Here is a 15,931-nt window from a genome sequence, read left to right as displayed (position 1 = left end):
TTTTATTAATATTAACATTTTTATCCTTATAAAATATAATTTTCTTTTGGCAAGTGAAAAATTTTCAAAACCAGCTTGATTGAACAATTTGGCACTTGACAAGCCAAAAAAGGTTCACCACCCCTGTTAGGTATAGACCATTCAACTTAGTTGAAATGTTTGTCGCAACGGCCAGCGACATTTCAAAGAATATTATAATCTAAATATAATATAATATATATGTAGTTATTTCTATCATATTATTTATTTTTGTGTTAATTATTTTAATACAGGCAATACAACCATAGATAGGTACTTTAAATAAAATTTTTTTTTGCTGTATATTTTAATATAGGTATTATTATCTATTATTTTATATTTACAAATGGAATTGAAAAATAAAAGCATTGGTAAGGATCTAAGGATATGCCTAAGCTTCCGTGTTCATAATTCCGGTTCTGTCTATAGGTACCTATTTACATAATACTACCAACTATAATAAGAATGACTATTGTATTAACTTTTTATCAAATTTAAAGTTTGAATAAGTCTAAAATATATAGGTATCTGGTATAGGTTACTCTGCACATTTTGTTCAGAACTAAAACATTAAACAGGTAGCAATTTTAATATTTTTAGTCAATTTACGATTGTGATTTAACACAATATTCATGTGTCTATGTCTACTATTTCTATTTAATTTAGATTTATTTAATCGTGTAAAACAATACGAATGAAATTCCTAGGTAGGTACCTACCTACCTGTCCTATGTAGATACAATCACACAACATAACAAAATTTGTTGCATTTAATGCTATTCTCATTGAATACATACCTCCCTATCTGAGATTCGATTTTCATTAGTTCCGTAAATCCATGATAGAAATAATAAAATTACAAGAGATAAAAAATTTACTAAATTTAAATAACTATATTTAAGATTATAATAGGTATTATGATTCATTTTATTATTTTATTTTCTATCTATTGTCATTTGTCGTTAACATTTTGAGAACCAATGTCGTAATCAATTTTCTAATGTTCGTTAGTAACTTCCCGGTTATATACATATCACAGTGATAGTGTCATACTGTCATATCGTGATAGCAGCATTTAAGGAGTTTGTCGAGTTTGAGCTAAAACTTAAAAGTAAAAACTAATAGTGCCGAAAAGTTAAAATAAAAATATAATAAAAGAATTTATAAGTTATTAAATTAATAAATTATTTCTACAGTATTCAACTGTTTTGAGCTGTATGAATTTCTTATTATGATTGATTTGCATTTTGCCTAAACAAACGATTGTATCACAAAGTATGCACATAAGTTACATTTATAATATCTTCACAATCAAGCATTGAACAACGGATAAATCATGTTTTTGATAGATTATATGTAATTTACGGTTTGCACTATAAAAACATACACCTAATACTTCTGAGAAAACATTTAATTCAACTGTCAGTGCTGTATTTAAAATTGTGCGTTAATATATTATTTTACATTTGTACATGTCTTTATGCTGTTTTGATGTATGTGATTTATCAATGTTCAAAATATGATTGTTTCAGGCTATGGCTGCTGAAAGGGAACGTCGTTCAAATGCCGGCAATAAACTAGCACGTTTATTGGATGAAGAAGAAGCAGATGATGACTTTTATAAGACTACATATGGTGGTTTTAATGAAGATGAAGAAGACAATGATTTTCATTTTGTCGATGAAGAAGCACCAGATGAAGTTGATTCAGATTTTAGTATTGATGAAAATGATGAAGTGATATCAGACGTAGAAGATGAAGAATTAACTCAAAAAAAAACAAATAGGTGGGTGCACTACAATTACACATTGTTTAATTTTTTGGTACAAATATGTTTGAAAAACTTTTAATTACCTATAAATATTGTAGTATACTCAGCAATAATATACTAGTATTTAGTTTTTGGAAAGCATAAATTAAATGCAAACACTTAAATTGAAAAATTAAAAATTTTAATACCTATTATTCTTTAAATGTTTAAAATTATAAATTATTGAACACATTCATTATTTTAATATAGGCACCTACACTATATTAAAGTATAAAACATTCAGTTATTTTTAACAAATCACAATATACATTTTCTATTTAATTAGTATTCATTAAGTAGTTATCGTAAAACGTTAATGAAAATTAAGTTTTAAAATTATTGTTAATATATGCCTATCTAATAATAATATACATACTAAGTATAATCACTGATATTAGTTTTTACTTATTAGATAATTATTATAATAACAGTATATACTATGTGTACAGTAACTGTATCTAAGTAAATTATTATATATATATTTTATTTTTCACTTTATTTGGTAATGTGATCTATATGATCAAAAATGTTATTTATCTGCTTAGGTTTTAATCAAAAGTATATTTTTATTCTATGATATTTACAAAAAAAAAAAATGCTGAACAATATTTTGGATAAAAGTAAATTAGATGCATAATTCATATAGTTGCATAAATGGTTATGTTGAGTGCTACTAAACATTATATAATGTATGATTATTGCTTTTTAAATTATGAAAATGACAATAGTATTGAAGTTGTGTATAATAGTAGTAATGAAGATTTGGATTTTCTTTCAAGTTATAAGTAAACTATAAAAATATTAAAAGTTTATTGGTCATATGTCATATTGGTATATAAAAATGTTGAGAATCACTGCACTATAGACTTTTTTAATCTATTTTTTTTTATTATTATTATTATTATTCTAACTAATTCATAATTTATCAAATTTATTTTAGATATCAAGAGCCAAAGGCGCCAAAACCTGTTGAACAAAGAGAAGCTCCTAAAAGAAAACGTTCTATCACGGAAAAGGTGGTGGCTGAGACTTCATATGAACGGAAGTCAATACGACAATCAACAGCAGTTAAATCTCAAGAGACAATTGAGCGTATTAAAGAACGTGTTAGTAAAATCAAACGAAATAAACCACTGCCTCCAGAGGAAATGCCTTCACAGCAACAATTGTTGGAAGAAGCAAAACTTACTGAAGAAGAGAATTTAAAATCATTAGAAAAATTTGAAAAATTAGAATTGGCTAGAAAACAGACAAGAGCTAAACCTCGTGTCACATACTTAACTTCTGTAAAATTCCTTAGTAAAGCATATCCATTGTTAGCTGAAGATGATACTGTAAATATCGAAGGTGAAGAACATGACGTGAAACGTGAACGCAGTGAGTATTGTGAGCGAACTACCATCACAGTGAATGAACCTCATGAGTTTGAACGAATGTTCCCCAAGAAAGTAGCCAAACCAATCAAACCACACAGACAGTGTGTATTTACTGAAGATTATGCCAGATACAGAGATCCTTTAACTGGCCACCCTTATAAAAATCAAAAAATATTTTCAATATTAAGATCTGTATACTCAATGCATTTAGATGAAGCATTTGCTAATAAATAAAATAAAATAAATTTACTTTTAGAATTGATCTTAAAATTGTATTTAATAATAAGGTATTAATTAATTATTTTTATACTTAAAAGATAACTTATTGATCATTGGACATTCAAATTTTTTTTGATTGTAATATATTTATAAATTATAATTTGACTTTTTTAAATTCAAATTGTATTTAAAAATTGGTAATTTGTAATAAATAAAAAGTTAATAAACATTTTATAATGTCTAATATTTTGAAGTTGAACTCCATAGTTGGTGTATTTGATAGTTGGCGTTATAGTTGTTTCTCCTAAATAGTGATGAATATGATCCTAATAGTGAATATGTAGTAGAAATTATGTTAATAATTTGAAAAACATGTTAAAAATTAAGTTTATTAGTTATCTGGTATACACATAGGCATACTTAGACTTTGGTCAAAGGATATACAACTAATGAAATGTTTTTTCCCAAAACTATAAATGTTCATTCTAATGTTTTTAAATTAATAATAATAACAAAGTGCTTATTGAAAAATGGTAGGATTTTCAGATTTTTTTATACATATTTTTATGAAAATATATTTATTGAAAAGAACATAATTCTATTAATTCTTGTCATGTATTAATAATAAGCCAATACTGGCAATGCTTATCATATACCTATCTATCTACCAGGGCCCCCACAAGAGGGGGGGGGATTGATGGACCTTGATTACAGAGGCCTGGCTATTTTAAAGGCCTGTGGGACTGTTGACATTTTAGCAGAAATACTTATTTTATATTAAATAATATTGTAAAATAACATTTTATGAAATATGTACATAGTCATTGATTAATGATAGTTAATTTAATATTTAACCATTGATGACGCTGAGCTCAAAGCCTGCAAAATAAAATTTCAACTTAAAAAAAATATACTAAATATAAATTAAAATATACTTGTTTTTTTTCTTTTTTAATTTAGACATTATTGTAATAAAAAAATAGAAGACATTATTAATGTTAAAATGCTTATGACTTGATTTTTTATAATTTACTAACTGACCTGACAGATGTTATCCCATCTTAACAGTAAATATTGAATTTGAATTGGTATAATTAAAAAACAAATATTATTCCAAAAATTGTTGTATAAATGGTAAATTGTATTTTTGGAAATTTTATAAAGGACCCGGACAAACATTTATTATAGGGGCCCTGCTATCTATTTTTTTTTCAGTTTTTTTCTTTTAAAAACTATTATTTTAAGACATTGTTCATATTATGATCTCTAAAGAAAATGTCTTCCTTTAATCTATAGTATATACAAGCCTGTTGTATACCATCTTAGAATACCTATGAATACTCACAATATTACATTATAATATATTATTCTGTATATTATATGATATAGCATATTAAAATAACACAAGGCATGTTTTTTCAAATTATTACCAAAATTAATGAAACAAATGGTTAGATTTGATTAAATATTATTTACTAAAGCTATACTTTAAGACTTAAAGTAAGTAAATATTATTTAACATTTTATAGTGTCAATAATTAAATTAATATTCACATAGTGTTTATCTAAATTTGCAAAAATACTTAAATGCTAATATTTTTATTTATTTTACTATTAAATTTAGATAAAACAATTTGATAATGAGTAAAGTTAACCTATCAACATACTTCATAACCTGTATACTGTATACTGTATAATTTATAACATTGTATATAAAATATAAATGATATATTTTTTGTATTTTAAATTAAAAAAATGTATCTATTGTGTGATATGTAAAAAAAGGTACAATTTTGTGTACCTATACAATTAATATTGAAATATTTAATGATTTGATAAATTATTTCCTTTTTAAAAATTCAAAATCTTTTCAATCTAGTAACTAAAGCTAGAAAAATTATTACTGGATTCCTTTAAAGTTTTTCTCAAAACAATTAAAAAATAATTTATAATTATATAATACAAAAGTATTTATATTATAGTTGTAACTTTTATGTTCAAATGTGGACAAAATGTACATTACAATTTCTAACATAAAATAACAATTTCATCTCAAAAAATTTTAAAACTTGAAACATTTTACTTTTAGATTAATATTTTGAAGTATTAACATCACAATCCCACTAGTCCAGAAACCTATTGTTACTATTCTACGACCTAGGTACCATGTAATAATAAAATTAATATCTAACATTTGTTTAAATGTATTTCATTGAATTCAAATTGAACTCAACTAGCTATTGATGTAGTGATATAGGTACTCAATACCGAGTACTCTAAACCCAATAACCTACTGCAACATACTAAGTTCTACAGATTTTTTTTTTTTTTCAAAAATTATTACCTACTGAATTTTATGATTATTTTACAATAAATTTTATCTACAAGAATATTATTAGAAGTTAGAATCAAAACTCAAGTAATTATAATTAATATTGTATTACAATGATAAAATATTTGAAATTAAGATTTTATTATATTAAGCAAAATTATTTATTGTTATTATTATTATCATTTTTTTTTTGCCTAATATCTGGTACTTTAACTTATACTGGTATAAATTGATATACCTAAGTTATAAAATATATAAGATATATAAGATTCGCTTATATGATAGGCTATTCGTTTGGCATTATTAATTATTTAGCGTCTAATTTTTATATACATTTTCAATGTAACATACTTAGGTTACATACTTATAATTTAATTTATACAACTATTTCTATGCTGTATTTCAATAATAAATAATAATATTAATATACTATTATTATTATACACGCCTAAATTTAATATAATACTTAAATATTGTACGATTGACAAGGCGCCTCAAATAGGCCATTTAATTACACTAATACCATATAGTTGCATTTTCTTCATGGACCATAATAAGTATTATTAATTACACATTAGGTTTTTATTTACTTATCATAATACACTTATTTTAGAAAATAAACTTCAAAATAAATACGAAGAAATATTTAAATTTTATCGGAGTACTGAGTAGATTGGTTGTTGAAGCAAATACCATATTGTGTATTCTGTAAATTCTAACTGTTTTCCCTCACAAGTAAAGCTTTGCTGATAAGTATTGGAAAAATACTTTTAATAAAAAATTAAATTTTTTTTTTATATACGAATTAGAAAAATATTTTCTGTGCTTAATTTAGAAGTACCGACATAATATGTTTTTGTTTCTGTATTCTGGTATCAAATTTAATTATTCGAGTCATAATAAACTCATAAATTATTTACTCTCTTGAAGATATTATATTAGTTTTAAGTATTCACACATAAGCATAACTACCTACTTATTATTGAAGTATAAAAATATTCTTCGGTGGTAATTTTTTTGTGTACTTAATAATAATTATAATACTGCATTGTTACACTAAGATCTACAATGTCTATAAAATCCATGTATAAAGACCATATCGCATCATTAGTCATTAAATAGTGAATAATAATATTACCTGTTCGTGCTATTCGAAAAAAACATTTTAAACAATAAACATAAATCAAAAATTCTTAATTCATTTTGTTAGTTATAGTTTAAAAGTATAATACTCTAGTATATGTTCTCGTATTTATAAAAAAAATAAAAATATTTTTAACTAACAAACATATTTTTAATAGTAAAATCATTAAAACAGAAGATTAAGTTGTTGATTTAAAATGTGTATAAATTATGTATATTATTGTAATAGCTTCTAGGAAAACGTTAGAAATAATAATTATCATATTAATGGTTAAAGGTTTATTTTTATAGGAATAAAATATTTAAAAACGTTTTGGGTTATTTTAAAACATATTAGGAATATATTATAGTATAGGTACTCAAAGTGGGTAATTTATTTGCAATACTACCGATATGTCTGCAGTTATGATTAATAAAAAAAAAACCGTTAAACAGGATTGGGATATGACAAAACACATAGAACAAGACGTGTAGGTACATGAATAAAATATTTATGCATTTTCAACTAATTATTGATTACATTATAATAACAGTATTTGATTAAAAATATATATAATAATATAATATAACACAAGAGTAGAGTGGTCGTACAATCATCCTTCGTAAACAAAACTAAAATCGGTATAACTAGCTCAATAATTATATATTATATTATATATAATATAATACAATAATAATAATAATATAAAGAGCCAATAAAAAAATTTGTTCAAATTTTTATGTTTTTAAAAATTTGGCAAATTATTTTATTATTTAATGTAAATAACGATTTACGTTTCACGTCTGTTTGAACTACCATTCCAGACTCTTATTTGATTGATGATAATAATAATAAAATAATAATATATCCCGTGTACCTTCAATATACATAAAATACAATAAAAAAAAAAAAATAATAATAATAATAATAATAATAATAGAAGATACGAATAGTATCTTTATATAAATTTGTAAATTATTTTACGTACAAAAATCTATCAAACAGCGAAATAATAATGATAATAATTATATTATACATAATATGCGATTATAATATATTATATAGATTGTATAGACTATAATAATATGTACCTATAAGGCTATAAGTACACATAGAAAATGTTCTGATTGTATAGACACCAAAATAAAAAGTGTTTAGAGAAATTTGAAGTTTTTAAATATTACCGATATTTATAATATTAGGTAGGTGGTACATATAGTTTTGATAAATATAACATATAATACTGTTATTGTTCGAATAACAAACATAAAATTAATACCGATCTTAATATTAATGTATAGTGTTACCTATCATACAATGTAATAAGCTGTATAGTATAAAATGGTTATTCGATATTTACAGACTAAAATTAAAAACAGAAAACAAACGCGCACATAAGACATTGATACGAATAATACGTATAACGATATACGCATAACGGTTAGGACTCGAATAATTATTCGATTGGTCGAATAGTACGGAATCGGGATTCAAATTTATTGTTTTTAAAAAAAAATTTAAACGACTATAATAGTAGACTTGTCGGGACGAGATACTACTAAATGCATAATGTAGCCTGCAGTAGGCCACGTGTTAAAGTGCACATTTATTTACTCGTATAAAATATATATTGTACAAAGTCGCGTCGAAATAAAAAAAAACAATTTGGACCCAAAGTTCTTCGTATGCGGCGGTGACGCGGTGACGACGGAATGGAATTTGAAATCGGTAAACGCTGTACGTGTGATATACATAATATTATAATGATAAGTATAGGATCTCCATACACACACCAGCTATTATATATATGCACACGGTTGCGTAATGGGCACAACGATTTTGGCGATGTTACGATTGAAACGTTACGTCACCACAAATGATACATATTATTATTATAATGGGTATACAGATCAGAGTCATATTATATATACGACTCTATACATAGTGTGTATAGAATATAATAATAATATCTATACCGATTCGATAATATTATATGATATAATAATACGAAAATATTATAGACATATTATCTGTATAATATATATTGCATGTATGTATATCTCGGGCGGTAATCATTTTTCATGATATATTATCGAGTCCACATTATACTTAATAGCTATAGTTTATGTATTATATAATAATAAATGGTATATGTGCGCGCGCGTAAACTTTACCTTAAAGACGTTACTTTACGCCCGTAAAGTACCTATATGATGCCCCGCCTACCTACATATTATTATACGACGTATATCGTAATAATATAATAATAATACGTTCGATACGGACGGAACGCAAGAATAATACCTATAATATAAAATATAGTTCAATATTATAACACGTTGTATAAAACAAATAAAAATTTATGAAAAAAAAAAAAATAAAAATAAAAAATCGCCGGACCCTACGCGTGAAAAAATAATAATCGTAACACAATGTTATACACGTACGCCTTTATAAAGTTACGTTTGAAATATCCTTTTACTATATTATTAAAGTGTCAAAGAAATAATAATTGGCTAAAACGACTCGTGTCAACGTATTATCGTTGTTATTATTCACTAATAATATAATACCTATATCGTGTGCGAGTAATATTAACGTATACGCTGTCCGAGTATAACGTATTATTGATAAGTTTTGCAACAGACATAATTTAATTTTACGTATTATCTATTCTACATAATAATATCTACCTACTTATATGTGTATGACGTATATCTACCGAAGAAAGCGAACTGAAAAATAAAAAAACGTAATCGTAATAACATATAATATAATAATAGTAGTACATATCATTTACGATCGGTGGTGGTCTGGCCTGATTGTTGGTAAAAAAAAGAAAAAACCAAATTACAATCGCGTAACCTCACATACATAGAATACATGTTATGATGAATACTTAAAATGTTGCACACCTAATAGATATACCTCAATAACTGTTCACATTTTCAACAACGGTAGTGTACACATAGAGTTCGGACGCTATTAGATTAGTTGAGCAATGTTCGGCCTGCATATGTTGAGTATATACAGTGTTTTTTTTTTTTTTTTTTGGTATGTAAAAACGACTATAACTATATAATATAACAATAATTATTAAAAGTATGTTATGATAAAATATTTTGAAGAAAATCGTTCACTTTTAAATGATAGCGTGAATCGTGAAAAAAAATTATAAAATATCATGCTACATAGGCATGTATATTTTCTATGATTAATAATAATAATATACTATATTATATATTGATCTTCGGCGCTGACCGGTCGTTGGTGTTGGTTTTACGTAGTTTGATTGTCGCGAACACATTCGTCCTGAAATACAAAAATGCACTCATTAGGATACGATACCTATTAATAAAAAGTACAAATATTATATTATAACTATACTAGCTGATCATGCACGGCATTGCCTTTGATAAACTAAACACCCGTAGTCAATTTATCACTTATTTTTGAACTCCATTAATTAATGTGAACTGCAATGCAGATTTTTACCACATTTAAATTAATTGAAATGATTCAAAATGAACGATTCAAATGAATCGTTATGACTCCAAATATAAAATTATATTCAATCATAACAGTTCTTTTATTTTCTGTAACCAATGGCAATAATATATTATAAACAAAAAAATTATTCGTTTTTCGTGAGCTTATCAATCCTTGCTATGAAACCCTTTTTAAGTTATAATATTTTAAAATTTAGCTTTGAGATGCGTATCCGCGAGGTATAGTATAATATAGCTTATGATATTATCCATACGTACTACTAAACTACAGAAACACAAGTACGATAAATTCGACAGTTTATCGCTTACACACACATAAACATTGACTTTTATTAATATTGATAGATCTATAGTATTATGTTATTAGTCACTTAATACATATATATCGTATTTTCGTGAGATCGAAACACAGTACATACACACAGCAGTAGACAGTAGCATTGTTATAGCAGCTTGAAATAAGGTACATTATTATACGGCAGTTAGCGAAATTAAAACACCCACAGCTTTTTCTTATTCTTCTCTTTGCCTTTGTCTCATGCAACGGGGGTACGCTGCACTCTTAATAACAACATTTAATTTCTACACATATATCTGTATATAACCATCATATATATATATATATATATATAATATTCACTTCACATGCCTTCACGTCCTTTTTAAACGGGAGACCACTAATAATCACTTTTACTATGGCCTATTCTTACTATAATTTTCTTCAGAACGTATTTAACTATCACTTTTCTACCTCCTTACCTCCATTCCTTCGCTGAACATGCCGGAAACCCTCTCTTCCCACTACTTATCAATAATTTTCCCCGTTATATGTAGTATTAAGTCGTTTTAATACGCATATAACACGAATAATAAATATGTTTAATAGTAAATAATAATATAATAATATATGCATCGTGAATTATAAATTGTCCACGTTGATCGCGAGAGGAATAATTTAAGATGGGAAATAGTGGAAAAAGTAATATGTATTTTTTTTTCTTTTCGTTTCGAACCATTAACTTTACTCTGATGAAAAAACTAAGCTCAACAAAATTTAAAATATTATTCATGTTCAAAATATATACATTCGAAAGTCATCTATGTGTATATTGTATAATATTATATATATTATATTATATACGACGTTCATTTTACGTATACGTATATCATAGCTATAGAATTTTGAGTCGTTGACGAGTTTTTTTATCTTGTGTGTATTTTTGTTTTGTTAACTTGTACTATATGTATATATTATACATGTATGTAGGTATAATGAATATGCTTTATTTACATTTAAAGTTTAAACATAAAAAGGAAATACTTTCTAAGAACAACAAACGATTGTCGTATGTCATGTACAATGTACGTATAGCAACCGTTAAAATAAAATATTGATTTTCGTTTCAATGATACAAAACACCATTCAAGGCAACTCGACTACAGTAAAAAAAAAAAAAAAAAATGTACACTTAATTGTTTTAATAGGTTTTAACGTTTAAAACACAGTGATGCAATTTTTAGTTGTTTTTACAACGCTGTTATTGTGTAGCTTTATTTGCGGACCACTTTGTCCTGTTCAAATATACCAAAACAAAACAAACTAACTCGAAACAGTATAATGCGTCTTTTTATTATCAATAGAACAGCTAGTAGCTCCATGTCAGTTCAAAATAAAAAAATAAATAAATAAAGCAAAAATAACATTGAATAAAACAGACCATTATGCGCACTGAATAAATATCGGGCACAGTGCCACAGTATATTATCATTTTTATGACGTACAAATAGTAAGTAACTGCATTACTATATAGTTATTTCCTACTGTTACTATACCTACTACTACTATTACTAAGTATATTGCTAACTATTACTAGAACACTACTGCTACTTTAACTATTATACTAAGACTCATAAAATGTTTGCTCCGTTCGCTAAGAATTAATTGATAACAGTAATTACGTTAAAGTTCGCTGTTTGATCGTAAGTCAGAATTTATATCGGATAAAATAGGTCTGTCGGGTCTTGCCACTGTATACGTACAAATGCATAGATACCAGTGTAGAACTACATCATCTGCTTTATACGAGGAGCACCTTAACCGAATTATAAAGACCATTTGTTTACCAACTCTCCTCCGCCAACACCGACGCCGTCTATAATTCGACTGTGCAAATTTACGACGTCGCTTGGTTGTTTATATAATAAACGATGATAAACAGCGTAATAAATAATAATATAGATAGGTATCTCGTATTTAGCTAGTAATAATTTTATAGGTCTGTCGAATTCTCAAATTATACGCGCATGTATAACAAAAATAAATAAACATTACTGCTATACTGCAGTTTCACTCTATCCTATAATAATATGTATATATTATTCAGATTGTAAAAAAATACTGAAAACTTTTTAGTATTTTTCTAAAAAAAGATTATTAAATGGATAATTTCATGAATTATAAAATTGTACCTGATATAAAATATTTGATAAGACTAGTAACGAGAAAAAAAATAATAAAAATAAGCAGATAAGAATAATTGAAAAACGAGATATTTAGGATTTGATTAAAAATACACAAAAGATCGAGCCTGTAAAGAAAAATAAAATAATAATTTTATACAATAGAAAATTCCGAAAATAGTAAAATATGATAAAACTATGTAAAAATGTAGAATTTTAATAATTTTTAATTTAAATAATCATTATATTATACTTTCAAAGAATATGTGATTTAATGAATGTAAACAAAAGTAGGAAGTTTGTTCGTTGTTCAATGCGGGCAATCATTTGTTAATTTCATTTTACAGTAATCGATTTTAATAATTAAATTTGAATGATTCATTTAAAAACAAGATCTAAAGTAAACCGAGTAAACATTGTTTAACTCGACTTATTTTTCGGCATTTCATCAAAACGAGTGACAATATTGTAATAATAATCCGCTTCAGATGCATGTTATATGGTAGAAAATAATTACACGAATCGTTAAATTTTCGAATGTAGATTCGGACTATATTTAGACATTACATGTATTTAAACCGTAACCTTATGCATCTGGACGTATAATGCCGGAAAAGATTATTCATTTTATTGTGATTTGTATAAATTATTATCACAGACTGTAGAATTCAGGAATTTAAATCGATAAAAATAATATTTTGCAGTAGAATGGTCGTTTAAGGTAGGTACCGCTATTACAGTGCACAATGTTTCGGTCACTAAATTTTGCAAGTACAACAATAAAACTGACGGTTTCGCCGGTACTTAACAATCATTATATAATAATATAATATATTACTAGCTTATCTTGTATGGCATTACCCGTGGATCTATATCTTTTTAAACTCCGTTAATTGTAAACTGCATAGATTTTTAACAAAATTATGTGGGTTGTTTTGATAAAATATATGTCTACAATTATATCTCATCATAAAAACTAGGTATAAATTATTCCTGTAATCGAAAATTAAAAAAATTGAAAGTTTTTCATTACACAACTATATTCAACATGTTTGTGTTGAAAGGAAAAAGTAGTGTACGGGTTTTGCTGAAAGTGATGTTGACAAAAGTCTATGAAAATAGATCGAAAACTGTGAATTTGCACGAGGGTCATCCATTTATATATTTGATATATTTATATTTTATTAATTATGGTTATTTTGTACAGCGTTGCCCGTGACAAATTAAGTAACGCCAGTGGATTTAATCCATCTTAAATTCCGTTAAATATAAACTACAGTGTTTTTAACACATTAATTTGAGTGGTTTGGACAAAAGTATAAATTATAATTCTAAAACTAAATCCAATCGAAACGATGTTCGTTTTTCGTGAGCCAACAGATCCTCTAGCGAACCACTCCATAAAATGGAAAATCAAAAAAAAAAAAATCACAGGCTCCGAGGCGCACATTCTCGATTATATATTATTGGATTACCCACGCACCAAATTTCCGTGGCACGAATAGTCTCTGCCGTGGATCGCTTATACACGCGCACCCACACGCAAGCGTATAGTTATGTATTACATAGACGTATTATTATCTCGTAGATGATAATAAGTCACACGAACGCTTTGTTTTTTTTTTTTTTTTTACCTTTAACGCATCCTACTTCTTTCGCTTCTCTCCCCACGAGTCGTACCATCCGTCGTTGTGTGTCGCGTTGATGTACTTGAACGTCTGCAGCTTGGAGCTCTCGAACCGGATGTCCGCGTCCGAGTCGTGTTGCGCGTATCCGTCGTCCGCCGTGGCGGTACGGACTGCGGGCGGCGGAGGCGGCGGGGGTGGCATCGTCATGGAAGTCTGATGGTGGTGACCGGCCGACTGCGACTGACCGTTGGCGCCGCCGATCGCCTGGCCGTTGGCCGTCTGCTTGATCAATCGGGTCCTGGGCAACAGGCTGGCGGGCGCCGGTGCCGAACGGACGTTCTTCAAGTGGTCGTCCACAACGATGCACGACTCGGAGTCGTCGCCGCCGCCGAAACTCGACGAGGACGATCTCCTGCTCCGATGCTGCATCGGTTGCTGTTTGTTGCGGTTGTCGTAAGTCGCGCGCCGCAGCATCGTCGACGACCCGCCGCCGCCGCCGCCGTTCATTATCGTCTGGGTGTCGTCGTCGTCGCCGCCGCCGCCGGCTATGTCGATGTCCCGGCACGAGGCCACCGTAAACTTCTTGTTGGCCACGGGCGTGCCCGCCGTCGACTTGTTGTTACTGTTGTTGTTGTTGTTGTTGTTGTAGTTGTTGTGCTGTTGCAGCTGTTGCTGTTCTTCCGCTTCCGCGGCGTTCACGTCCACCAGCGACCTGTGCTTCCACATGGACATGCCGGTCAACAGCCCTTCGTCGGCCCCTCCCGACTTCTTAAACTTCCACATGGACTTTGTCCTCTTGATCTTCTTGCCCTGAGCGGTGAACCCGTCGTCGTCGTCGTCGTTGTACGCCGAATTCGCTTGCCTGGACTGCTGCAGACCGTCGCCGAACGACGACAGGTGTCCGACGCTAGTGCTCTGCCGCATCATCGTCGACGTGCCCGTATTCCGCCTTCCGGTGTTCATCCCTCCGCCGCCGCCGTTGTACGACGATTTCAGCGTGCCCGTCGACTGTCTGCTGCCGCCGCCGCCAGTCGTCATCGTCATCGTCTGGTTCTGATGATGACCCTGACGGTGGTAACCGCGGTCCTCTTCGGACGACCTGTAATTCGCCGCCGCTTGCTGTTTGGAACCTTTCTTCGGATCTTTGACCATCGTTCTGGTTTAAACATCATACTCGGTTACATTAACGTGCGCTAATATTATATTAGCACCACCAACACCACAACCAACACCATCATCACCATCACCATATATCACAGACACCACGGAAAACCATTTACTGTAACCGTGGTTAGGTAACCAGTCACGTGTTTATAGCTACGAGTTCAAGCCCTCGTATAAAATAGCATAAAATTAGAGGCGCCTTCACCCATCACCGCGCGGGTTAATTTGTGTTATTGCTGCGTTATTACAATATTAAACATGGTATTATTATAAAATAGTACGCCCATTCGTC

The 15,931-nt window shown here is 28.8% G+C and overlaps 2 protein-coding genes across 4 annotated transcripts in view; one reads left to right on the top strand and one right to left on the bottom strand.

The window, feature by feature from the left end:
- The first annotated feature begins 1,069 nt into the window (after positions 1–1,069).
- Positions 1,070–3,660, top strand: LOC114121769 (vacuolar protein sorting-associated protein 72 homolog). 2 transcript variants are annotated; one of them, XM_027984227.2, is made up of 3 exons: positions 1,070–1,293; positions 1,551–1,804; positions 2,769–3,660. In XM_027984227.2, exons 2-3 carry the CDS (start codon positions 1,554–1,556, stop codon positions 3,436–3,438), a joined length of 921 nt encoding a protein of 306 aa, XP_027840028.1. In that variant the 5' UTR covers positions 1,070–1,293; positions 1,551–1,553; the 3' UTR covers positions 3,439–3,660. The 2 variants fall into 2 exon arrangements, with proteins under 2 accessions (XP_027840028.1, XP_027840027.1); XM_027984226.2 differs by having other exon boundaries at positions 1,071–1,460.
- A 10,821-nt stretch (positions 3,661–14,481) lies between these two features.
- LOC114121770 (uncharacterized) overlaps positions 14,482–15,931 on the bottom strand; it is a 98,627-nt gene continuing 97,177 nt past the window's right edge. For both annotated transcript variants that reach the window (XM_050199834.1, XM_027984228.2), the window contains exon 14: positions 14,482–15,631. In XM_050199834.1, the coding sequence (XP_050055791.1) occupies positions 14,494–15,631 (1,138 nt within the window). In that variant the 3' untranslated portion in view covers positions 14,482–14,493. The remainder of the gene's footprint in view (positions 15,632–15,931) is intronic.

The sequence above is a fragment of the Aphis gossypii genome, chromosome 2 (assembly GCF_020184175.1).
Source record: "Aphis gossypii isolate Hap1 chromosome 2, ASM2018417v2, whole genome shotgun sequence".
In the NCBI taxonomy this organism is placed as follows: Eukaryota; Metazoa; Arthropoda; class Insecta; order Hemiptera; family Aphididae; genus Aphis; species Aphis gossypii.
Note: the sequence above shows the minus strand (reverse complement) of the source record. Positions and strands in the feature narration are given on the sequence as shown.